General features: G+C 37.6%; 2 protein-coding genes across 3 annotated transcripts in view; one reads left to right on the forward strand and one right to left on the reverse strand.

The window, feature by feature from the left end:
• Positions 1–2,313: 2,313 nt before the first annotated feature.
• Positions 2,314–9,215, forward strand: rrp8 (ribosomal RNA processing 8). Of its 2 annotated transcripts, none has more exons than XM_017491246.3 (8): positions 2,314–2,399; positions 2,644–2,751; positions 2,958–3,237; positions 3,316–4,066; positions 4,492–4,621; positions 8,070–8,176; positions 8,411–8,507; positions 9,010–9,215. In XM_017491246.3, the coding sequence occupies exons 1-8, from the start codon at positions 2,379–2,381 to the stop codon at positions 9,121–9,123; spliced, it is 1,608 nt and encodes a 535-aa protein (XP_017346735.1). In that variant the 5' UTR covers positions 2,314–2,378; the 3' UTR covers positions 9,124–9,215. The 2 variants fall into 2 exon arrangements, with proteins under 2 accessions (XP_017346735.1, XP_017346736.1); XM_017491247.3 differs by having other exon boundaries at positions 2,327–2,484.
• Positions 9,216–9,300: 85 nt separating this feature from the next.
• The window catches only part of LOC108278093 (dynein heavy chain domain-containing protein 1), a 40,430-nt gene continuing 23,153 nt past the window's right edge, over positions 9,301–26,577 (reverse strand). The window contains exons 26-45 of the mRNA XM_053687514.1: positions 26,213–26,492; positions 24,542–26,099; positions 24,121–24,329; positions 23,770–23,962; positions 23,556–23,658; positions 23,156–23,305; positions 22,865–23,056; positions 22,325–22,756; positions 20,658–21,075; positions 20,478–20,585; positions 20,190–20,366; positions 19,892–20,070; positions 18,783–19,796; positions 17,635–17,812; positions 16,079–16,204; positions 12,693–12,900; positions 12,513–12,604; positions 10,926–11,075; positions 10,175–10,788; positions 9,301–9,890 (exon numbers count right to left, since the gene is read on the reverse strand). Of these exons, the coding sequence (XP_053543489.1) occupies positions 9,501–9,890; positions 10,175–10,788; positions 10,926–11,075; positions 12,513–12,604; positions 12,693–12,900; positions 16,079–16,204; positions 17,635–17,812; positions 18,783–19,796; positions 19,892–20,070; positions 20,190–20,366; positions 20,478–20,585; positions 20,658–21,075; positions 22,325–22,756; positions 22,865–23,056; positions 23,156–23,305; positions 23,556–23,658; positions 23,770–23,962; positions 24,121–24,329; positions 24,542–26,099; positions 26,213–26,492 (6,771 nt within the window). The 3' untranslated portion in view covers positions 9,301–9,500. The remainder of the gene's footprint in view (positions 9,891–10,174; positions 10,789–10,925; positions 11,076–12,512; positions 12,605–12,692; positions 12,901–16,078; positions 16,205–17,634; positions 17,813–18,782; positions 19,797–19,891; positions 20,071–20,189; positions 20,367–20,477; positions 20,586–20,657; positions 21,076–22,324; positions 22,757–22,864; positions 23,057–23,155; positions 23,306–23,555; positions 23,659–23,769; positions 23,963–24,120; positions 24,330–24,541; positions 26,100–26,212; positions 26,493–26,577) is intronic.

The raw sequence follows: 26,577 nt of genomic DNA on the forward strand, positions 1-26,577 counted from the left end.
CCTTGTGTGTGTGTTTATTTCTGAGCTTTATGCCATTTTCTATGAAATTCTGACAGATATATTTTATATATATATATATATATATATATATTTTATATATATACAGATATATTTTTATATATATTATATATATATTTTATATATTATTTTTTATATATAAAATATATGTATATATAAAAAATTATATATAAAATATATTTTTTATATATATATATAACAAGACATGCATAAAATTTAACTAAAATGAAAACTAAATTGAAAGCATTATATTCAACCTTTGGTCATTCATACACTGGACAACAGTTACAGTAAGTAACAGTCAACAAGAAATGTATGCTTACTTTGCTATATTATTTAATACATGTGGGCTAAGTGAACAGATGCATTATAAGGTGCAAAATATATTTCCTTTTGTTAATATAATAACATGAATATCAACCCACCCATGTTGTGGGAAATTGGGAAAGGGACATGATTCATGTAGTGAGGATGAGGTTTATGTTTTAATTCAGTTGGCTGTGCCTCTACAACTATGCCACATTATGAAACTTATAAGGTCAATGTCTGCTGGTGGCTTTTAAATTAGGGGAAGCGCAGGTATCTGTTATTGAAGTAAATGGACACCTGACCATCACACCCATATGTGGTTCTTCCCTTATCACAAAGTTGGAAGCACACAGTTGTATAGGATGTCTTTGTATGCTGTAACATTAAGGTTTCCCTTCACTGGATTAAGGGGCCCAAACATGGTTATATTTACGGCATTTGGCAGACACCCTTATCCAGAGGACTTACCTTTATCTCAGTTATACAACTGAGCAAGTGAGGGTTAAGGGCCTTGCCCAAGGGCCCAACAGTGATAGCTTAGCAGTGCCTGGGCTTGAACTCCTGCCCTTCTGATCAGTAACCCAGAGCCCTGTGACAGAAAGACATGGTTTGCCAAGGCTGGTGTCAAACTTCTGTCCTGCATTGAGCAGTGACCTCAACCCCACTTAACACTTTTGAGATGAATTTGAATTCCAACTGTGCTCCAGACCTTGCTTAAACATCACTAATGCTCTTGTGGCTGATTCAGCAGAAATCCTGTAGCATGGTATCAAATTCTAGTGGAAAGATTTTCCAGATGAGGCTGTGAGAGATCAAATCCATATTAATGCCCATAGTGTTTGAATAGGATGTTCAACAAGCACAAAGGGCCGTGGGGCTGTGATAGTCAGATGGCCACATACTTTTAGTCATATAGTGAATATTTAAGCGATATCACACAAGCAAGTATGCTGTTTTACTGAATATTAGCACAGCTGTGATTTGGCTGTAGTCAGAAGGCTGTAGGTAATCCCAACTGTGCTGATATTGTGCTAACTGTGCTAACAACACCTCTAGACATCCTGTCATGTCAATCCTAGACTCAGTGACAAATTCCATATCCGAGATTATACCATTATAACATGGACGCCCAGAATGACAATCCCCAGAAAAATGCTTAAATTCCACATTCAACATCACCTGGCTTCTAATCAAGCACACCTGCACTCTATAAATATGACTCCAAAACCACACATGATCTGAAGTATCACTCAGTGTACATGCCTGATGTACCAAGTTTTTGTTTAATTTGTTCCATATCCTGTTCTTGATATTTATCTTTTGGTTTCTTGAGTCTGGTGTAGTCCTTTTCCATGTGTTTGATGATTGCCTGATTATCTGCCTGTTCTGACCATGTTTTTGCCACGTTCTGGATTTATTATGAGCATGTTAAATTGCTCATTAAAAGCTGAAGTGCGAATTTCTAATGCCCAAAATGTCTGTCATGGTGTCATTATTAGTAAAGAGGGGGTTACCATGGATGACACAAAATTTGGTGCAATTACACAATGGCAGACATGGCAAAACTTTAAGGACCTAAGTTCCTCCCAGTTAAACTGGATGCCTTTCTCTGTAAACTGGCAGGCAGAATGTTTCTGTAGACTTCTGAATTCATTCTGCTTCTACCATCATGAGTTACATCATCAATAAAGCTTAATGAGTCTGTTCCAGAAGCAGCCATGCAAGCCCAAGCCATTATTTCCAATTTTGTATTCAAAGTGTTGTATTCAACATCGTAACTACCAAGTAAGTTATCAAATTCCAAATGTTTTCTTTTTATTCAGACAATACAAAAAGCGACTTCCAGATACTACAAGAGAATTTGTTGTAGTAATTGATGCTGTTCCTAACAAAATTAAAATACTTCTACACACGATGTACAAGCTGTTTCGAAATGCCGCAAAATGTACAGTAATGTCGTAAAACTGGCCACAGATCGGGCAGAGTCGTAAAGCATAAAGCATACCGGATGTACACTACTCACACGTGTTGTCCCTGTGAATGCAGGTTGAATGCTGGCGTCTTTGCGACTGGTATATTTGCTAAGTGAATAATTAACAGGAGAATTCGCTTTGTTTTGGATAAATATCAACTCTAATTATACTCAGGGTTTTCACTGTGAGTAATTTTAGATCAGAATGCAGCTGAGTTGATTAGATCTAGCATTTACCTTAGTCAAGGTTCATTAGCTATGTTAGCTAGCTACAAAAATACAATGGTGTTTTCTTTTTTTTGCTGTATTATTCTAAGTCGCTGAATGTCTATATTTATATCCAGGGTGTTGGTGTCGTCGCTAACATGTTTGCAGAGGAGGAATGGACTGATAACCTGCCAGATAAGGAACAGACCCACTCTGTAGTGAACGCCAAGCCTTTTGTTGAGAAGGTAGATTTCTAGCGTGTTTTATTAATATTTCTATCGTGCAGCAAAACCTTTTAGCGTTTTATACTTTTGTCCATAAGTCCATGTGCCATCCTTTTAAACAAAATTGGTTATGTTGTGCTTTGGCTTGACCATGTGTCTTAGCATTGTTGTTTCCTCATTAAAAAAAAAAAAAAAAAATTATTTGTCTTCATTGCACCCTTAAACAGCACAAGGCAATCAGCAGGAATTGTCTTAAGCGAACTCTCGAGACCTTAGGGTCTGCCCCAGACTGGGAGTGTATAAAACCTTCTGTAGGTAGTGATGAGGAAAGAGAAGGAGGTCCTGTACATCTTTTCAAGAAGAAGAAGAAGAAAAAAAGGTGCAAAAAACACAAGAAAACATCTGGTACAGGAATGGAAGGAGACATGGACAAGGAAACAGATGTACTGCAGAAACCTGTGAAGAAGCGACGAGTGAAGCGTGACGTGGACACAGCCAGCATTGAAAGTAGTAGAATCTAAGCAGTTTACACATTGTCCATTTTGTCTTGTTATCTCTTAATTACAATTATCTCATGTTTTGCAGGTTCTAAAAAGTTGCATAATGCAGAAGAAGCTTCTACTGATACAAAATTGAGCCGGCAACAGTGGAAGAATAAAATGAAGAACAAAAGACAGTGCAAGAACAAATTCCTTCTCAATTCATCTGGAGTTGCAGATGTTAAAATGAAGGAAAAGTTGAGGCAGGACCTCTCAATAGCAGGGAAAATGCAGAATGATGATTTGGCACTTTGTAAAATGGCATCAGTGAAGAAGAACGATAATATACCCTTGAGAACAGGCAGACCTGAAAAAGCCCAGTCTATTACAAAAAATGTAAACAAAGACACGCATCAATTAACGAGCATAAAACCGGTCCATAATGGGTTGAAGACAAATGCACATAATCAGTGTGAAAAACAAAGGCCTGTCAATATGGATAAAAAGTCTTTGCTCCAGGCAAAGAAATTGCGGAGTATTTTAAACATCAATGCCACTGAAACCAAAGAGAAACTAAGTGATATAAATCTTGAACAGGAAAAAGAAGATTTCAGAAAAGTCGGTGAATGTCAAATGGACCGCTCCAGTGCCTTAAGGTTGAGGATGGAGAAACGTTTGCAATCAGCCCGGTTCCGCTACATAAATGAGGTGCTGTACACATCAACAAGTGGTGAAGCCAAACGTATATTTACACAGGACCCTGATGCCTTCAGGATTTATCATACAGGCTACACTGAACAAGTGAAACACTGGCCTGCAAACCCAGTGGATTCCATCATCTCCTATATTCGGCAAAGGTGAGAGAAGTCGCTTCTTTTTGATTCTATCATTTAAGTCAGTGGTTCTCTGGGGTCCGTGAAGTATGAGGTCTGTGACTTTATTTTATCGTAGTGATGAAAGGCATAACCCACCATAACACAGTTGTGTGTATTATTGAGTTTTAGTTATTAGCTTATTTGACTGGTCACTTGAATGTTTTCCAATTCACTCAAAATGAATGCTTATGAATAATGTGAGCAATTTTTAAAAAGTTCCCTGTTGAAGGAAAGTTAAGGGGAAAAAGCTCTATGGCTCCAATAAATCTTCAAAAGGTTATTGCACACATTTTTTATAATGAGCAGAGTATTTTCATTATCTTACTACTTTTAATTCATAATTCCTTTAGCCTTGTGAGCAAAGTGATTCAATACCTTTTAACAGTGGTTTTGGTTTTAATTGTCAGATCGCCATCTCTGGTAATAGCAGACTTTGGCTGTGGTGATTGCAAGATTGCACAGAGTGTGAAGAACAAAGTGCACTGCTTTGATTTGGTTCCCATTTGTGACCTTGTCACTGCCTGTGATATGGCCAATGTAAGTTTGTTTTTTTGTTTGTTTTGTTTTGTTTTTAAATCAGACATTATTTTATTACATATCAGGCTTGCAGATGCTGAATTTTCCTCAGTTTTCCCCCAGGAGAAGTGTCACTTTGTCGTTTCTGGTTCCATTTGCCATCATATTAGCATGTCACCTGTTTACAAAATTTATTTATATTTATTCATGATATAAAGCTAAGGATTTACCACCACTTTCTAAAAACCTTACCCATGATTTAGGGGTTGCATAGACTAGTTGCCTGATGCGTTCATTAGTTGCTGCAGTGGGGAGCTGTTGGGGTGGTGGGAAAAACACCAAAAATGTGAAGAATAGAGTAAAGAAAGCAGCTTAAATACATTCTGTTAGTCTGAAAATTTTTAGACTACATGAAACCAATTTTTCCGGTAAACTGCGTCGTGCAAGACGATGCCTTTCTTTTGTTTTTAATTAAATGTTATCACTTTAATATTACTTTGTATGATGTGTAGAGGTGTGCACGGGACTATTTTTTTTTAACCCACTTTCACCTGCTCTTGAGGAATTGTGACTAATCCTGCCAACTCCAACAGTTATTTAGTTGTCTTTTGAAGTTAAATGTAAATATATGTTACAGAAGCCAAATGTGAAATGTAAATGTGGCATTATGACCAGTGCTGTGCAAATTACCGATCATGGCCCTGGGTTGCACGTCACTACCCAACCACACTGAGCTAGTATGGATATAAAGTCTACAGATTCCTTTAAAACGGCAGGTTTTTGTGATGTAATTTTTTTTTTTTAACCCAAGATAAATCATGTCAGAACTCTTCATCGAAGTATTAGTTTAGGGTTGCACTTATGCAGCTAGGTTATTGTAACTTTTTTTCTTTTTCCTATTTTTCCATAAAATGTTTGTTTTTCATTTCATTTTTATACTTTGTATAATTCTGTAAATTTCACTTAGAGGGTGGAAAAAGTTCTGACATGATTTATTTTGGTTTATTATTTTTTTTACATTACAAAAACCTGACATTTTAACAGGGGCATGTGTATATTTTTTATATTAATTGTGTAGAGGAGCATTTTTGTCATTTGTTGTGTGTAAAGAATAACACACTGGAGAAGCAAATGTTGTGCACAAGCTTTTACTTTAGTCAAATTTGCAAGAACTCATTAGCATGCTATGTTCAGTACATCTATATGGCAAATTTATGACAGTTTTTAGATTTTAGGCCAGAGTTGAACAATCAGTTCATTGTCATTTCACTGACAGTTCAGGATCATTGTCAGCCTTGAACAGATGCTAAAGATGCTGAAAATATGGAGTACCCTCCATTCAAGGAAGGCCTGTTATTGAGTTATACAGGTGCTTCTAAAAAAAATAAATAAATAGAATACAGTGGAAAATTTTTTTAAAAAATAGAAAAAAAAAATTCCTGTAATTTAATTCAAAAAGTGGAACTTTCCTATATTCTAGATTCATTACACAAAATGAATGTCAAGCCTTTTTTGTTTTAATCTTGATGACTATGGCGTACAGCTCATGGAAATAAAAAATCCAGTATCTCAAAATATTAGAATAAAGAATGTCGAACTTCTGAAATGTATGTTAACCCTCGAAGACTGAAACCACAGCCTGCTGCTAAAAATAACTTGTTCTAAAATAATTAATAACTTTTGAACCGTTAATCCAATCTGTATGCTTTAAAAATTCCCATAAAGTGGAGATTCTCAGCTGTTCAGTCTTGTCACATATTTGTCTCAGTTGGATGGTCAGATGCTCCATAGTGAATGTGGACACTTCATGGTTACGCCATCCCATTCTGCAGCATTGATTCATCAAGGAGCCCCACCCCACCACCATCCAGGTATAACTTTCTTAAGAAAAAATCCAAACTTCAGGAGGTTTTGTTTGAGTTCAAAGTTTAAAAACAAACAAAAAAAAAGCACCTAATTGTTTCTGGCATTTTTCAAAAAAATCTGGATAATTCATCCATACTCGGACAAAAAAAAAAATTGGGACTTTAAATGAGCTAGATTGAAAATTAAAGTTCTCCTTCTTAAAATGATATATGGCACTTGATGCTGACAGCTAGAATAGGTTAGAAAAGCAAAACAAAAAATACAGGAGAGTCAGATTTCCCAAAAACTGATCTAGGTCTTTAGGGTAAATTTATGCACGAACCTTTAGCAGGAATTACTTCATCAATGCAGCGTGACATGGAGGCAGTCAGCCTGTGGTCCTGCTGAGGTGTTTATGGAAGCCCAGGTGCTTTGATAGCGGCCTTCAGCTCCTCTGTATTGTTGGGTCTGGTGTCTCAGAGATTCTCTATGGGGTTCAGGTCAGACGAGTTGGCTGGACAATCAAGCACAGTAATACCATGGTCAGCAAACCAGTTACTAGTTTTGGCACTGTGGGCAGGTGCCAAGTCCTGCTGGAAAAGGAAATCAGCATCTCCACAAAGCTCATCAGCAGATGGAAGCATGAAGTGCTCTAAAATCTCCTGGTAGATGCTGCATTGACTCTCGACTTGAGAAAACACAGTGGACCGACACCAGCAGATGACATGGCACCCCAAATCATCACTGACTGTGGAAACTTCACACTGGACTTCAAGCTACTTTGATTCTGTTCCTCTCCACTCTTCCTCCAGACCCAAATGAAATGCAAAACTTACTTTCATCTTCCCCATGATTGTGCTTGTGTACTGAACCAGACTGAGAGATTAAAGGCTCTTAGCAGGTGTTTTGAGTTAATCAGCTGATTAGAGCTCTTCTCAGGTCGACATTTCTGTATTATAAATTCTTGTTCTAATATTTTGAGGTACTGGATTTTGGATTTCCATGACCTGTAAGCCATAATCATCAAGATTAAAACAAAAAAGGCTAGAAATATTTCACTTCATGTGTAATGAATCTAGAATATAACATGAAAGTTCCACTTTTTGAATTAAATTACAGAAAAAATTAGGTAAGAAGAACAAAGTTCTAGTCCAGAGATAAAAGTTCTCTTTACTCTTAAGTAAACACATTGTAAGCCTTTTATTGTTATAAAGTTATAAATTGTAATTTGTAATTCTTTAAAAATGATCACAAATCTTGAATGATATAATACATTTTTTTAGGACAAGCTAAACAAGTACATTTTCATTCTGAATTTTTTTGACTGTTAATCTTAGGGAGCAAATAACTTGTGTTCACAATGGGCTATATCGTTTTAATAGATCAACAATAAAACCATTTAGGGCTGTAAATGTCATGAAGCCATGTCAGACTTTGCAGGCACTGAATAAGTGGGTTTTTTAATTTAATTTTTTTAAACTGAATCTTCATACAATGCTGAAAGCCATACATTAGCCATACATTCCTGTGTGTTCTGCACATTCTTTTCTAATTAAGGGCATGCCAGAGGATGGTTTCATTGATCTTATCATGTGCTTATGTTTATTGATTTGTGTCTGTCCAGGTGCCACTTTCTGACTCCACAGTTGATATTGCAGTCTTTTGTCTCTCCCTTATGGGGACCAACCTTACAGACTTTTTGGCCGAGGCAAACCGAGTCCTGGTGATGGGGTAATTTGTACTTTGATGCCTTTTAAAAGTATTAAAACGTCCATGGGTTCCATTTCTATAGTTATTAATGCTGATACTGGCATATCATTTAGAATAATCCAATTACAACTACAAATATCTAAAGGAGATAAGATGTGGCTTGAGTCAGGTAATCAAGTGCTCTTAGTGCTTTCCCTGATTTCTTTTAGAACAATGGAAATCAGTATATAAACTAACCTTTTTAATTTGTTGTAGGGGTATCCTCAAAATTGCAGAAGTTGCCAGCAGGTTTGATAATATACGCCAGTTCAATGGAGCCTTATCTCGTCTGGGCTTTAAGTTGGTCAGTAAGGTAAGATGATGATGATAAACTACACATTTTTTTAGTGGCAGTGAAATATACAGTATGTTCATCCAGATGTTACTTCCCTAGTGGTGATGCTTCCTGTAATTTCTGCAAGTTTAACTTTTACAAATGTACATACCAGTTAATGTGTGTTTAAAATGCTAATGTTCAGTAAACAGCAGATCAGCAGTTTGTGCAGTATGGTCTTCTTTAATGCTTTAAGTGCATGCAGGGGGAAGGGATGGGGATAAAAAACAACCAACATTTTGTTAGCTGGCAAATGAAATACAGCCGATTTAAACAGAATCGTGTGAAGAAAAGTACACAATGTATATGAAAAAAAATACAACAAACTGTAGTGTGTAGCTAAGGGAACAAGCTAAATGAACATGATTTTGGAGATTAGCTGGCTTGTACAAACTCCTGAAATTGCACATTTCATGCACTTGTATGTCAAAAAGGTGTTTAATGTTTTGATGAATTTCTGTTCTTTACATTCTGTCTCTAGGACACAACCAACAGCCACTTCTACTCCTTTGAGTTTCAGAAGACAGACAATGTTCCAAATGATGTAAAGAAAATAGGGCTTGAACTCAAGCCTTGTTTGTACAAAAAACGGTAGATGCTTTGATAATAGGAATGCAGACAGAGCAGAGTTAAAAACAAAAGGCTACAGTCACATATTGTGCTGATATGTTTTTTGTTTTTTGTTTTTTTTTAAAAAAAAGGGTATTGTATTACATGTTCTCTGAATATGTTCAAGTTGAGAGTTTGAAGACTTAAAAAGTGAATGCATACCATTATGCTGGTATTAGTGAATTGTAAATTAATTTAGTGCATGCATTTACCATTATAAATTTAACTGTAAAGAATAACTTTTCAGATTTTGTTTAATTATCTTTACGATGTCATTCATGCAAATCATTAAACCTTTTAATTAAAAAAAAAAATGGCAAGTTGGTGTGCAGTCTTTTAAATGTATCCCAATATTTATAATCGTTACCCAAATTTATTTTCGAGTGCACTGACTAATCTAACTCGTCTCATCTTGCAAAGTACTGGGTCTAATCTGGTCATAAGTGGAACATAAGTTACAATGTTGTTCTCTGAGAGGCTCCAGACTCCATCTTTACTCTGACTGTCCAGATATAGAGGACAGTTGTAGAGAGCCTTGGTGCAGGAATTAGAAGGTGAACTGTGAGATGAGTTGCTGATGGAGTTTCTTACTTGAGCTCTTACCCAGAGAAGAGGAAAAGGACAAGGCTTGGGTGACACGGTGTCCTGCAGAGCTCCAAGTTGTGTATCCCACAAAGCTCCATGTAGCTCCAATCCGGAAAGATAGATTCCATTTGAGGGCTTAAATGCTGGAGATGTTGCAGAACCTAGGACCTGAGGATGTAGACAAGCATTATGTTGGATGTACTACTATGTTTGAGCTGTTTATACTAAAAAGAAAAATGATTATCCATAACTTGGATTCACTTTAATTCTTTCTCACATATTTACCAGATCCTATTTAAGAACAGTGAGCAAATGATTGAGACAGAAGTGTTCATTGTGTGAAATCTGTGGATTACTTGCGATAAAGGGGATAAAACAACTATTGCTTTGAAAACCACTGCCCAAAACTGGTTTAGTTGGTTAGTACTATTGTAAGATATGGTAATATATACCTGAAAATGCAACGTAATGTGGCTGATATCACTCTGTTTAATGAGGACAGTGTCTCTGATCAAAGCAGCTAGAAAACCACGGGGGTTAGCAAAGGCAGATAAACAATAGACAGGAGGTGAACCACTGTATTCTTCCAACTGATACATTTGGAGCAGGTCTGCTCGAGTCTCCAACTGTGAAATAATGGATGATTTGGTGTTGTGAGAAGCAGAAAGGTCTTTGGATGGTTGAAAAGCATTTCCAAGAAGTGATGACACTATCTCTGCTAGATTTTCCCACTCTGTCTGTAGGAAAGTATGGATGGGGCCCAGCGAGGCTTTTCCCTCACCCACACCTCTGCTCTCCCTTTTCCATTCAAACTTGGTCTGTAAAGCCTTTAATCTTTCTTGAGCCATTTTGTAGTCTGCAAGTTCTGGAAGATGCTCGAACATGCCATTATAATGTCCGACAGCTGCAAAGCTCTCTTCGGACTGAAGAAGTAGAATTCTGAGTGAGTGACTTCTTATTTTCACTATCTCACTTGCCATCTCTGCACTGAATCCCAGAAGCAGGGTATCGTTGTTATTCAGTGTGGTTTCAAGGCAGTGCTGTACAGTTTTCAGAATGTCCTCATCTGAAAATAAATAAAGAGAAATATAAGTTAAGTAAATGGGTCAAGGGTCTTTGAGGATTTTTCCTTAAATAAATTAGGAACTTTTCCCATTATTGCAGGATGTTTAAAATGGTTTCTACAATATAGCGAATACATACCAAAATGTCCTCTCATACTGATCATTTCTGAAAGAATTTGAGGGCCACTACCCCATGTAGATGGTGGTGGTTGTAGACAAACTCTGCACACTGCTTCCACAGCTTCCAAATCAGCGGAGTCTGACACGTGACCACCATATATCAAGTAAGCTGTAGGCAAATTAGCACTGTAAACCAAGGGTTTTTAAACAACCCCTTACAAACAATATGGAATCACCACACTTGGAGGTTGTTCACCTGGCTACTGTATATTTTATTTGTTACTTCGTAACAAATAAACAAATCACAGATATGAGACAAAACAATTTTTTTGTAATAGCTGAACATTCTGGCTTTGTGAAACATACCTCAAATATGTTAAAAGAAATTATCTTAATGGCATATATTTTTTCCAGATCAAGTAGAGGAAAAAAATTATCACCTTGTAATTTTATATTTCTAAAAAAAATACCAGCAATTATATGGCCAGCAAACAGTCCGGATCTCAGTCCGATTGAAACTTCATGGTGGAATTGAAAAAAATTGGTCCATGACTAGACTCCATCCTCTAAAGCCGATCTGTCAACCACTATTTGAGAAAGTTGGAACCAGCTTGATGGAAAATTTAGTTTTTCATTAGTGAGGTCTATACCTCAAAGAATTCAGGCCTCCATAAAAGGCAGAGGACGAGCAAAAAAGTACTAATTTGTAATTTTTTTTGTTAATTCCATAACTTTTTCCTCTTCTTGATATGGAAACAAATATGCCATTAATTAAAACAATAAAATTGTACTTGTGGTATGGTCAAGAAGCCAGAATGTTCAGCTATTAAATAAAAATTGTTGTCTCTCATATCTGTGATTTGCTACAAGATTAAAAAAAAAATAAAAAATCCGGGTGAACATCCTCTAAATGTGGTGATTCCATAATTTTTGCCAGGGGTTGTACAGATGGGTAACAAATTAAAGGAAAACTTGGTGTCTTAGTAAGTTGTTAGGCCACTAACTGCCAGAACAGGTTCAGTGTGCATTTTATTCAAGTCTCTTTAATTGTACTAGCGGGATGAAACACCTTATTTTTATTTATTTATTTTGTAATTATATTTTAGAAGATATTTTAGTATTTTGAAATGAATGCTGTCTAACATGCCAGTCTAAAATCTCCCCTAGGTATTCAGCTGGGTTGCGATCTTGTGACTGAAGGCCATAGCATATGATTTACATAATTTTCAGTCATCAAACCATTCAATCATCCCTTGTGCCCTGGGAATATTCTCATCCTCCCATTAAGATAGAAATGTTTCATCATAAGATAAAGGCAGTCAGTCAGAATAATTTTGTATAGATCTGCAGTGACCCTTCTTTAAGGGACAAGTGGACCTAAACAAAGCCCTTTCTACAGCATTACAGAGCCACCAGTTTTTCCTTTGATACTTGAATAGGAATGATGGCTTGCTTTTATGTGAAATAGCTTATTCAGGACAGTAATTAATAATAATAAATGCCACTTTAATGATTTCTCTTAATTTTTTTTTTAACTTTCCAGATTCTGCAAGGGGTATGTAAATTTATGAGCACAACTGTATAATGGAAGTAAAAGCATTGGTACCAGCTACATATTCCAGTGCTCCAATTGGATCATGGCACAGTTTGGCAATACGGGCATATGCATCAGTCAGAGCGAGAAGGTCCTCGTAAGACCTGGGGGGAGCACAGAACTAAATGTTCACAATGCCCATTTTTTTTTGTTATTCATTTATTTATATTTTGTAACATTTATGAACTTCACCATTTGTAAATGCTCCCGTTTCCCAGATGCTTCAGTTTTTGTCTCTGCATTAACACAGAATGAAGGATGGCTGATCGAAGAAGGGGATCCACCATGTTCATAGTTGGAAGAACTGTGGAGGTAACTTGACTCAAAGAGGAGCACAGCTCATCTTTCAGGTCCCACTGAGAGTCAAACACCAAATGCGTGGCACACATCCTAATAAAAGCTGCAGTGGAAATCAATTTACACACAGAAAAACAAAATTCGGTCACTTGCTGCAACTGGCAGTATGACTATTAAATTCACATCTGAATCTAGGTAATTGTGGTCTATTCTAATAAAAATTTGTATCATAATACATTTTTAATGGAAGAAGCATCAGAGCCACATTACACACAAAAAAACAGTTTAGTAAACCAGTAACACATTGACACAGTCCTCTTAAATTTGTTCATTTATTTATTTACCTCTCCATACATTTCCTTTTATTCAGACCCCTTCACCCTTTATTGGACACTTTATTGTGTTAAACAATTATTTAGAAATTGATTAAATTGATTTTCTGGTCATCAATCTGCATACAATAATGGATAATGTTTTGCAAATCAAAACCAAAATCTCTCATTTAGATAATTATTTGGACCAGAGGAGGCTGGTGGTGATATTAGATGGGAAGGCTAAAATCTAATATATATATCAATAGCTTAACAATTAAACTATTAGAGTTGGCCAATCCACTATATAAGTTTTATTGATAATAAAATAATGAAAACAAACAAATTTTTCTGGATAAGGATGTTTGTTAAATGTTATAAAGGTAAACAAGACTGGGGCCAATTATTACACACATGCTCCCAAACACATGCAATATAGCCAAACGTTTGTGAGGACAGCTGACCTTCACACCCATATGTGGTTCTTCCCCAAACTATTGTCAGAACGTTGAGCACTCAATGGTATGTCTTTGTATACTGTAGCATTAAGATTTCCCTTGGAACTACATTAACATGTACATTAACTAAATGTTCCAGAATGACAATATGCTTGTGCATAAAGCAAGGTCCATGAAGACATGATTTGCCAAGGTTGGGGGTGGATGAACTCGAGTATCCCACAAAGAGCCCTGACCTCAACCCCTCTGAACATCTTTAGGATGAACTGAAATGCCAGGCCTACTTACCCGACTTCAGAGCCTGACCTCACTAATACTCGTTTCAAAATCTAGTGAAGAGGAAGAGTGGAGGTTATTATAAGAGCAAAGTGGGACTGAATCTGGAATGGAATGTTCAACAAGCGCCCATCAAGTGTCCACAAACTTTTGGTCATACGGTATACTTAAGGGACACTGGGAGTTGCATTAGTGATTTATTTATTTTTTGTGTTCCAAACCAGTCATTTGGGCTAATATTTTTAGCCCATTTTGGTGATGTTTCCATTATATATGCATCCTCCACTTTATTAGGAACACCTGTACACCGGCGCATTCATGCAGTTATCTAATCAGCCAATTATGTGGCAGCAGTACAATGCATAAAATCATGCAGATACAGGTCAAGAATGGGGAAAAATGTGATGTGTGAATATAACTGTGGCAGGGTTGATGGGCTGGTTTTAGTGTTTCAGAAACTCTCGAGTTTATATACAATGGGGTAAAAAACAAAAAACATCCTGTGTGCAGAGGGTCTGCAGCCTGAAACACCTTGTTGATGAGAGAGGTTATAGGAGAATGACCAGACTTGTTTGAGCTGACAGGAAGTCTGTAGTAACTCAATAAGCACTCTACACCATGGTGAGCATAAAAGCATCTCAACACACAACAGCAGACCACATCAGGTTCCACTGCTGTGAGCCAAGTACAAAAACATCTGAGTCTATCAAAAGCACAGACTCACCAAAACTGGACAGCTGAAGACTGGAAAAAGACCAGGTGATGTTTTTTCTAATTTTCAACTGTCTCAACTGACGACTGGGTCAGAACCTCTCCTAAACAGCAGGTAATGGACATCCAAGGCTCATTGATGCACATGGCTAGCCCTGTGGTCTGATCCCACAGAAGAGCTAATATAGCAAAAATTGCTAGAAAAGTTAATGCTGGCTATAATAAAAAGGTGTCAGAACACACAGTGCATTGCAGCTTGCTGCATATGGAGTTACATAGCCACAGACCTGTCAGAGTGCCCATAATGACCCCTGTCCACCACCGAAAGCAATTACAATGTGCATGTGATCATCAGAACTGGACCACGAAGCACTGGAAAAAGATGGCTTGCTCTGATGAATCACATTTTCTTTTACATGATGTGGAGGGTTGGGTGTTTGTGCGCTGGTAACTTGGGGAGAGATGGCAAGCTGGTGGAGGAAGTGTGATGCTCTGGGCAATGTTCTGCTGGGAAACCTTGGGTGCTGGTACTCATCTGGATGTTACTTGACACGTACCACCTACCTAAACATTGTTGCAGACCAAGTACACCCCTTCAAGGCTACGATATTCTCTAATGGCAGTTGCCTCTTTCGGCAGGATAATGCTGAAAACATGACAAAGAGTTCAATGTGTTGACTTGGCCTCTAAATTCCCCAGATCTCAATCCGACCTAGCATCTGTGTGATGGACAAACATGTCCAATCCATGGTGGCCCTACCTCGCAACTTACATGACTTAAAGGTTCTGCTAATAATGTCTTGGTGCCAGATAGCACAGCACACCTTCAGAAGTTTTGTGGAGTCCATACCCCAGTAGGTCAGAGCTGTTTTGGTGGCACAAGGGGGACCTACACTATATTAGACAGGTGGTCCTAATATAGAACAACAGAGGCTAGTTCTTTAAAATCTGTTTATTTTATGAACGTGTATAATAAATGTTTGGCTATTTATTAGGGTCATTAAAGCTTTTTAATTCCAGAACTTTCAAATGACAAAACATATTATGGTCCAATTTGATGTTATTTACAGTATTTGTATTTGTAACATTTTCACTAGTGGTCTCAGACTTTTGGACCCCACTGTACCCTACAAGTACCTTTTCAATATTGTATCAACATACACAGCTGAAGGCCCACAAAAAATTTCTTGAATTAGATAATTTCAGGAAGATAAGATTGCTTATTTCCAGTTTAGCAGACCTTTGAAAATTCCAAATCTCGCATGTCCCTAGCTGTTGTAAAGACTATTTCAATCACTCTTTCAGGGTACTTTGTGCTATTGTGCCAGGGGGTGAGGGTACTTTGTGCCCTGTGTTTTCAGAGTGTTCTACCTGTTCACCCCTTTTGATGATATCAGGTCAAACATTTTAAGATGCAAGTGCTAAGAAATTAAAAAGTTAGTAGTGAGTTTTTAAATGACATAATCATAACACATTACAAAGAATAAGAATGTATTCAGTGGAAAAATAATAAAATATTCCACACCTGGTATAGAAAGCGGAGCATTGCCTTTTGTTATAAACCACAGTCGAAAGTGTGGATGCACTTGATTTCCTGCACCTCCTCCAATTGGATTAAGCCCCTTATCTGCCTCAATATTCGTCCAGTGCCCTCAGGTTTACAAAAGAAAAATAGTAAAGCATAAGTTTTGAGACAATTAAGTAAAATTTACAGTTGGTATCACACAATGATTTTTATTTCAGGTCAAAAAATAAAAATAAAAGGCATGTATCCCTTTTTATTTATGGTTAATTATTTTCATGAATGTGAAAAATAATTTTATTGTGACCTTGTGTTTTTTCATTTATTTAAATTTCCAGTATTTTCCAGCATTTTGCAACAGGACACGATCACACACGGCAGTGCTCAACATTTTACGGCGAGCAAGAGAGTACGTCTGCGTCCCATATGAAGTTTATTTTCCCCCTACTATAGGCCTGTAGTGGGGAAAAATACATGTATCTCGGCTACTATATAGTAGGTAAGTACGCGGTTTGGGACGCAGCCCACAGCTTCAAGCAGTTGTCTATTTGCACGTACAGCATGACAAATAATTAACTGCACTTAAAGCGTTCGTAAAAAAATTTAATAAAACACCCAAAACTGTATACGGTACCATAACAAAGACGAACTGTATGTTGATGCGTGAAATTCTGGAGGGATGTCAGATGGCGTGGCGCAGAGACGTAATGACGTGTGCTGTTAATCTAATTATGTTCTAGAACATGTAAAACGGGTACATGAAAGGAGTATTCTAAAAGCGACTCATGTAAACACCTTAAATCACATTATTATCTTACTTGGAGTAAGGTCAATAATTAGATTACTGCTGTCCATGTAAACGTAGTCAATGACAGCAGCACAATAATTAGACTAACTGTCAAATCCTATGTGCATATATATAATTCAGTTATCCTCAATTTACAGTAATCCCCAACATACAATCCCTCATACATGCAATATTTCATAAGTGCTATATTCACCTTGTATCTGTTCGTATGTGTAATATTTATGTTTGCACTCATATTGTTTTGTACTGTACCTGTATTTATTGTCTATTTATTGTCATTTGTATTGGAGTGATATTTGTAGTGTGTAATTCCATAATGATTTAGCCATCAACTTGAAATATCACCAACAGAATTTTGTTGTGTCAAACACAATGACAATAAAACTTTAATCCTTAAATGCTTCCTTTTACCTCAAAACCAAAATGCAAACTGCATTGGAAACAACAACCAATGCTATGCTCACTACTTTTTTTTATGCATCTTCAAATGGGCGAACATGGTAAAATCGAGTAACCTGTCAATTCCATGAATATTTCACTCATCTGAGCAATTCAAGTTAATTGGGATATAAAAAAGCATTATCAACATTCTGTACTTTAGTCTTACGCTCTTTTTTGGAAAGAAAATACTAATTATAAGTATGCTACAAAAATAACGGTTTTACTCCATTAGCCTGATGCTTATGGTTAAACATTACTAATTAAAGAATTAAGCCATAGCTGAAGACTGAGTGAAGGGAATTGCATTTACCATTTTCTGTGCAGGATATTAACTGCCTTAGCTGAGTAACGACTCTGGCATCCCAATGATCAAGCAGGTGACAGTTATTCAAAACTAGCCAATAGCCAGTTTGAGTAGCTGTATTAAGTGAGGACAAAACATCATCTGTCTGGCATTTAGAACCAAATGAAAGTACAACCACCTTCACCTATTGAGAATCATGACAAAAATATGAAACATCACATATTAGCAATGCATAAAAACTTTGCCATGCTAAATAAACTTTTTAACATTTATTTAGCATGTTAAACGTAGTTCATGAGTAAAAAAAAAAATACACACGGGGGTGGACAAAATAACAGAAACCTGTAACAATATATTAATATCAAGGACCTAATTAGAAGTAGGGCTACCATGCATAGTTTGTGGCAGGGATTCTGGACCACTCTTTAAGAAAACATTCCAGCACTATGAGTGGTGGTTGTGAATATCTATTTCACAGTTGGTATTCTAGCACTTCTCATGAAGGTACAAAAATGTTTAAATCTGGTGATTGAAAAGGCTATGTAAGGCAATTGACTTTAGGGTGTCCATCAAAACACTGATGAATAATGTTAGGAGTATGTATAATAGCATTATCTTCCTTGAATATGGAAATATCACCAGGAAAGACTGTTTCCAACCTAGGGTGCACTTGGTCCTATAAAATGTCATATTGCATGAGATGGCTGCACAAAACATTATGGGTCACCCACCATAATTAACAGTTGGCATTAGATGCTTGAAAGCATAATTTGGCTTCCTGTCCAGATGTATGGTGAAATCCATACAGGAAATATGGGGAAAGTTGACTCAACAGACTATATTACATTTGCCCATTGCTCAATAGTTCAGGATTTGTGCTCTTACACCAAAGGCCATAGACGTATCATGAATTCCAGCTTTGTGAAGTTCAACATACAATTTTATTTGCAATTGAGTCACAGAGGTGCTCATTTAATTCTTTGGTGGCTGCACTTTTGGGGCATTTAGCAACATATGGTGACATGATTTTTAAGACTGTTGCCCTTGAAACTTTAAATATGACTGATTTAGTCACTGAAAAATCAAGGTCATTTTCTTGTGTCATTTCTGTTATTTTTCCACTTCTTGTATTATAATAAATTATAATACATCACCTCTTTCATCTCTGCTTGGTGCAGAACAGAGTGTTTAATCCAATGCAGTGGGTGGATGCTTCCTGACCCATATTCTATTTGACTTGGCATAGTTACAATTACTGGACCTTTATTTCTGGATAAAAAGCTTGAGAGTGCTTCTGGAGAACTGGTGTGAGGACCACCTGCCACAGTTGATCGTATACTTTGTCCTTGCTGACAAGCAGAGAGATCATCCACCACTGCTGCAAGCCATTGTGGACAGAACGTCTTCCAAATAATAGCACGCTGTAATGTTGTCAAGTGGGTGTGTGACTGGCAAGGAACAGTTCCAACCACTGTGGCCGAAGGAAAGTGAAAATACTCCTGCCATTGTCTGGATGAATTCCTCAAAGAGGCGATCAAGCCATGGAAGGAAGAGATTTTCTCTAGGAGACCTAAAACAACTTTTGCATGGGTTGGTATCCAGCTTGGAAGCATTGGACCAGATTGTTCAGGTGATGGATCATATTCTGCGGATTCAATGTTACTGAGTCCTCTGAGAAAAATGACACGTTCAATCTCAGAGCAGCCCTCAGTGTGCATGAAGAATGCAACAGAAAAAAACAACCTCAGTAATTCTGCATGGTTCTGGAATAAATAGGGTCTATAGTGATCAAGTATGTGGGACACTATCCTGTGTGAAATGTCTGACATGACAACACCCTCCAACATCTCAGCACTGCATGTAGCATCTGGCCAACCCTTTAGGGCTAACGTTTCCCTCAAAGCAATCAAGAAGTTGCACAGGGGAAAAAAGTAAAAAGGATAGAGCCGTCCCACATCCTGGAGAGCCCTATAAAGGGCTGTTGCCAGTGCTGTTATGCCGTGAAAGTCATTCATTATTGCTTTGTGACCATCCATTGCATTGGACAGCTCTTCAATCTCTGATTGAAGTCTCAGTGAGGCTCTCTGACATAGTGACACATATGGAAGAAATTCAGGATCCTGTAGTAGTGGGGTAGACGACTGCAGGATGTAATCCAACAAAGAAACCTTAAATATTGGAAATGCACACAATCACCTGATTACTATATTTGACAATTTTTAATTATTTAACTGTTCAAAAATAGTATTCTTTATTACTTTACCTCATCTGCATGAAGTTTATCCTGACAAACTTGTTTATCTCTCTGCAACTGGCAAAGCTTCAACCAAAGTTCTGAACACTTAGACTGTATTAAGTCACTCAGAATAATACCCTGGACTTCTGGTGTGCTTAGAGATAGATCTATAACTTTCACCTTCATCAATATAAAGGGGTGGATCTCTAACCAAAAAAAAAGGAAATGGAAGTTAATGACTAAATGACAATACATCAGTATCAGCAAATCAGTATCACTCAATTTTGTTATAATCATTGCATTTATGAATGCAACAATTTCCTACCATCTAACAGAACTTTTGCTGGAAGAGAGGTGCTAAGAAACAGGCAAAATTCCGGGTGCAGTGCTTTGACTGGATGGAACACATCAAAAATGTGATTTCCAGCTGGCCGATCTAACATACTGAGGAACTCTTCCCTTGGCACAGCATGTTCAATTTCAGTCACCAAAACTTTCATACCTGTTTAAGTGCAGCAGTATTGTCAGTTGTACCATATTATATGGGAGAGTATTGCTAAACTAGAATATTCTAAATGGACTGAAAAACTTACAAACTGCATAAATTACCAACCTTTCTTTGCACCATGACTGATTTTGTGAATAAATTCTGGGTCATCTGCAGAAACAATGAGCTCAAAGTCTTCTTTTTCAGTTCCTCCAGCATTTACTGGGAACAGGCCTGAATATATATAAAAAAAGTGAAATCACAACTTAATATGTAACAATTATAAATAAATAAAGAGCTACTCACCTGTCAGCCTTGTTTGGCAACTGCGTTTTTTATGTTGCTGTGTGTCTGTAAGCAAAGCCCATTTGTGAGCCCATGGAGCTCTATGTCCCCACAGCAACAATTTTAAGACATGACTGGGAGACACTGCTTGAATGAGATGTTGATCCCTCCCAAGTGCTTGTGACAGAACCCTGTGAAGCTCCATAGCCACAGGAATATGTTCAAAGTGGGCATTCTCAGTAGAATGCAACTGTGATTCATCAAATAAAGATGTTCGTATATCTTCTGGACAAATGATAATCTTGCCTGTGAGGCACATTTTGTGCCACTTTTTTAGCAGATCCAGTCGAATGTCAGGCCCGAATGGGCCCAAATATGTTATTGCAGCAGCTAACAACAATGCATCACCTGGAATGGTGTGGTCATTCATTTCAGTTTCCTACAGAAAGCAAATTAATCATGTTAACACATTGGATAATTGACATATAGTCCCCTCCAAAAGTATTGGAAAGGCAAGGGCAATTCTTATAGCTGTTGCTATACGCTGAAGACAGTTGGGTTTGATATCAAAAGATTAATATAAGATAATAGATCAACATTTCCTGATATTTACATCTAGATGTGTTAAACTACTTAGAACATGCCACATTGGGTGGCAGACCCCCCCCAACCTTTAGGTGATCAAAATTATTGGAACAGTAAATTAATATAAAGAACACTTCATATTTGGTTGCATATCCCTTGCTTGCAATTACTGCATCGATGCATTTGCATGCTGTTCATCCCAAATAGATTGGATGCATTTCTCTGTAAATTGGCACATATAATGTGTCTGTAGACTTTGGAATTCATTCTGCTGCTGTCATCATGAGTTACATCATCAGTAAAGATTAGTGAGCCAGTTCCAGAAGCAGCCATGAAGCCATGACACTACCTCCACCATGTTTTACCAATGAGCTTGTGTGTATTGGATCATGAACAGATCCTTTCATTCTCCACACTTTGGACTTCCCATCACTTTGGTTAATCTTGGTTCCAGAATTTTTGTGGCAGTATATCTTTCCAAATTCCAATCTGGCCTTCTGAGTTTTACTGCTCAAGTTTGCATCTTGGCCTCTACATTTCTGCTCTTGAAGTCTTCTTCAAATGGTGGATTGTAATTCCGCCCTGCCCTGCAGATGTATTTGGTGATGTCACTGACTGTTGTTTTTGGGTTTGTCTTCACAGCTCTCACAATGTTTCTGTCAGCTGCTGTTGTTTTCCTTATCCGACCCGTTCCATGTCTGGTTGTTAGTACACCAGTGGTTTCTTTCTTTTTCAGGACATTTAAAATTTTTTGGAATATTGGCTATGCCCAATACTTGTGCAATGGCTTTGATAAATTTTCCCACCTTTCTCAGCTTCAAAATGGTCTGCTTTTCTTCCACTTACAGCTTTCTGGTCTTCAGGTTGGTTTATCCTTTTTAACAACAAATGTAGTCTTTACAGGTGACACTAATTTATTATTGTTTAAATAATCAATCAATCAAACAGGGCACACCTGGGCAACAAGAAACACCTGAAAGCTGTAATTCAATATGTATATTCAATATCAAAATCAAAATAATTGGCCTTGCTGTTCCAATACTTTCAGAAGGGACTGAATAAATGACATGGAAAAAATGTGAGATTAACTAAGATTTATTTACCTTTTTAGCCATGTTCCATTTCTCAATGTAACAGCTTACTTGCTTAATAGTGACAGCAGCCTCTTTCTCTTGGATTTCAACCTTATGGAGCTGGGCTGAAAGCTCCTTTAAATTGTTTCTGACAAACTGGTGTTGCTTCTCAACAACCTCTAGTCTGTCTCTTGCAGCCTCTTCCTGCAGCCGAGCCACCTGCAGCCGTGCACGGATTTCAACCATGCAATTATTTAAATGGTTCTTGTGAGCTTCCTGAGGAGCCATACGGCGTTTAACACAGGCATACTGGTACACTGCTCGCACCCAGCTGCACAAAGATTCACAAGCCTGGCTGACATCACAGACTAAGTCTGTCTGGAAGTTCGGAGCCTGTACAATTTGTCCCAACTCTTCAAACAACTCATTGCTTAACTTTGAGTGATCAAAAAATTGCAGTTCCTGGAATAAGATGAGTAAAGGAGAAATAAGTTTTTTACTACTGAGATTTAAGCAATATACTGGACTTTTTGGTATTAAATAACTAATAAAATGCAAGCAATTAATAACCTGTAAGAAATTAGGCTGCCCTAAAAGATGTTTGCCACTTTCCCAGTTGCATGGGCAATTGAATAGCATGCATATAGCATTCATCAGAATGACTACTCCTTCAGGGGGATGCCTGTAGCGTCTGACTTCATCCAGGTCAGACTGATTTAAAGAAAGCAGAGCCAAAAGGGCTGCCTGATACAGTGGAGTCACCTAAATGGAATGAAAGTTAGTTTACCTTTACAAACAAACAAACAAAACAGATATTGGAAAAATTCCCAAATACATGTTAGATAAAACAGCTAGTCTGACCTCTTTGAGGGCATCTTGAGCTTGCTCTTCTGCTAGATCTAATTGTTCTTGTAGATGAGAAAACCAGCTCTCTTCCAATAAGCAATGCTGATGAGTCTTTTCACAGACTGCACGCTCAGTGTCCATAGCCATTTGCAACTGGCTTAGCTCCTGCAACAAAAGTTACAGTAGTACACTCCAGGTTTTTATGAACATACCATCAGTAATATCATTTACAATATAAGGGCAATATGGAAATTGCGCTTACATTCAAATACAGTTCAAATTAAGGCAAATGCAAAACAGTGTTCTCCTTAGGTATTCTAACACAAATACCTATAGGCATCAGTATTCTAACACTAGAATTAGAAGGCAATTAATCATAGTTGAATATTATATCAGATGATAGAGATGTTTTGACCTTTTGTGCCTCCTGAAATTTGACTTTAAGCTGGAAAGCTTCCTGGCTATAATCCTGGGCTGTGTTAGTCAGATCCTTCAAATGGGCCAGAACTGTTGCCAGCCTATGGGGTAAGACAGAGAAAAGAAGTATGCCCATTTCATATTTCAGAAGTGTTATATTCCACAAAAGCACATGTTGGAGAAATATTTGCATGCTAATCATCAGTGCTTACCTGTTGGCATGTGTTCTTCCTTGCTCAAAGAGGTGGTCACGAAGGTGACTGAAGTATTCTGTCAGCTCAATATATCTCTGTGGGCTGTACAGCTGGTCACAAATGGTATTTAGGAATGTTGAAGCATATTTTGTAGCAGACTGGTGTATTGCAGCCATTGCCTGAGCAATATTGGCTACCAAAGTATTGTCATCTAAAGATAAAATATGAATACAAATACCTTTATTGTCATTGTACAGGTACAAAGAGATTAAATGTGCATTTCCCCATCAAGTTACAAAAGTATCAAAACTCAACATAAACACACTAATAATATTTAGTTAGAACTCTTAACCATTCTAAGTCACTTACCTACACTGTACTTTAGATGAACAGAGGCTATTTCAACTAAATCCTCAGTGCTCCAAGTATGGTATACCTCTACACAACAGCAGAGGGTTAAAGCCTTAGTAATATGACACGCAATTACAGATGACTGTCCAGTTTCTCTTTCATAAGTGTGCTGGCTGAGAGGCAGTAGCAAAAACACATGGATATGTCTTTGTTTATTGCTGAAATACCTGCATCAAAGGTGCAACATATCTTAAAAATTAGTTTGACAACAGATAATGAAGAAACTGGAGCTGAGAAAATTTCTGAAGATTGAATTCTCACAATAATAATAATAATTGGCAGCAGTACGTGATGAACTACTACAGGAGTTCTTTTAAAGCAGCACAATCAATTTAAGACCATATATTCAACATAAGACTTATTGCTTGTGATAACTTACCTTTTATTAACATGGCTGATACTTTGATCTGGTGAATTCTTGACCACATCACTGATATGTGATCTCACTTCCTTCAGTTCTTGATCTACATGCCGCCAGGTTTCCATAATCACCAGTAGTTCATCCCTAGTTGCTTGACTAGTATTCTCATGAACCATAAAAACTACATGTTCCCCATGCATGTCAATCTGATGCTGAGCCTCTTTTAACATCTCCTTCAGTTTGACCTCATTTCCACAATGGACTTCAATTAGTTGGTATCCTGTCAAATAAGCTGCTAGACGTACTGTTGTCTTTCGCCCGGTTTTCTTAGCAGCTCCAAGCAGAACCCCATGTCCATTAGGTATGAGCAAGGCACGTAGGATATGTATAAGCTGTCGTACTCTCTGGTGGTACACAGCAAATTTAGCATATTTGCAGAAAGTATCTTTTTCTTCTATGCTTTTTACAATGTTAGTCAACTGTTCTATTAACACATCCAGGTCTCTCTCCTGGTACACTATGTTGCGTTGTAACTGCTTCTGTGCTCTACACATGTGGAGTCTGCTAAATTCTGGGCTGAAGACCATATCATTAGAAGAACTAATTTCAATCAGCACCTGATGAGGCCTTATAGAGATGGTATGAGGTTCTTCACATGTTGCATTAGAGTTGGAGCTGCTCAGCTCCTCAGAGCACTCTGATTCAGTCAGTTTTGACTGATCCTCAGTCACTACAACCACAAGAGGTGAAGCAGATTCTTTTCTGGATGCAATACACTCAACATTATCTTGCTGCATAGTCATATGTCCATGCTGGTTTATATCATCTGTAGGAGTGCTTTTTATTTGGCATTCAGGGTCTGGCATTTCTGCAAAGATTTGGGATTCCGTTACCAACTTGCTACCAAAATTCTTTTCAGATGCTTGTGAAAGGAACGAAACCAGTTTTTGGCTTTCTTCATTTGAGGACAGGCGATCACCAAAGGTGCGCAAACACTCATGCACCCACAGACGGACAATACTGAGTATGTTCCTTGCAGGACCCAGGAAAGCTGGATCAAATGCTGACAATGAAAATGAAGAAAGACTCTGAAAATTGACACTAGGCCTTCTTTGGTGTAAGTATTGGGCTGTGGTCCTAGGATCAAAGAGGCACATTCCTTGGAATACTTTTTGAAGGTCATGTAATGACCAAACAATGTGAGGAGAATGGGCAGAAGAGGATAAATGTTCACACACAGCAAGATACACATCAAAGGTTGTAGCAACAATACAGTGTGCCATATCTGCAATCCTTGGCATAGGTTGGAAATTTCTCAGCCACTGAAGTAATTGTGACGAATGGATAGAATAAAGAATATCTGCAGTCATTACAGGAAGTACCAAGACCGTAAACAGTCTAGAGAGCCGTGGGGAAATCTGACTGTAGCCACTTTTGTGTGTTCCAAGAGTCCTGCAAGTACCCAGATAACTAACTGCTCCAGAGCTAAACAGCTTAAAGTGATAGCCATCTGAATTCTGCACTCCATCCCTTGATATGCACTGCCGCAAGGTTTCCAAAGTTGCTGAAGTTTTACCTTTTGTATATTCAGAGTCAAAGAGAAGAAACATTAATCTACATAGCAGCAAAAGGTCAGATGAAAAACAAAGAAACTGCTCCAAACAGAGAGTGACTTTAAAATGTATTTACCAGAAGCTGATTCATGTAAGTCATCTACAAACAGAAGCAAAGCCTGATGCTGCATGGTGGTATCCAAAGAGTCCAAAGATGTGTTCTGGCACCCAATCCTCTCAAGTATATTGCATAAATCAGCAGAGCCTAGAAGTTGGCTTACTGGTACGTGCAGATGTGGTCTTTCTTGTAATAAAGTCTTGCACAATATTGTCTTGCCTGACCCTGCTTCTCCTACTAGCAATGTTGGATAATGGGCTTCTAATAGACGGTCCAGGAGATATGCATAGTTGTTATACTGTGTTGAGAGATATTAAGATTTAGTTACTATTTAATTAATAACATCTAGTGGATTTCATTTCATGTCAAATTATTTTTATACA

Source organism: Ictalurus punctatus, chromosome 17 (assembly GCF_001660625.3).
Source record: "Ictalurus punctatus breed USDA103 chromosome 17, Coco_2.0, whole genome shotgun sequence".
NCBI lineage: Eukaryota > Metazoa > Chordata > Actinopteri > Siluriformes > Ictaluridae > Ictalurus > Ictalurus punctatus.

Excerpts from the sequence above, each read along its gene's own strand:
- rrp8 (XM_017491246.3), top strand. The coding sequence starts at position 2,379 with ATGCTGGCGTCTTTGCGACTG. Across the intron at positions 2,400-2,643 it reads TGCTGGCGTCTTTGCGACTG|GGTGTTGGTGTCGTCGCTAA; the intron begins GTATATTTGCTA and ends ATTTATATCCAG. Across the intron at positions 4,067-4,491 it reads ATCTCCTATATTCGGCAAAG|ATCGCCATCTCTGGTAATAG; the intron begins GTGAGAGAAGTC and ends TTTAATTGTCAG.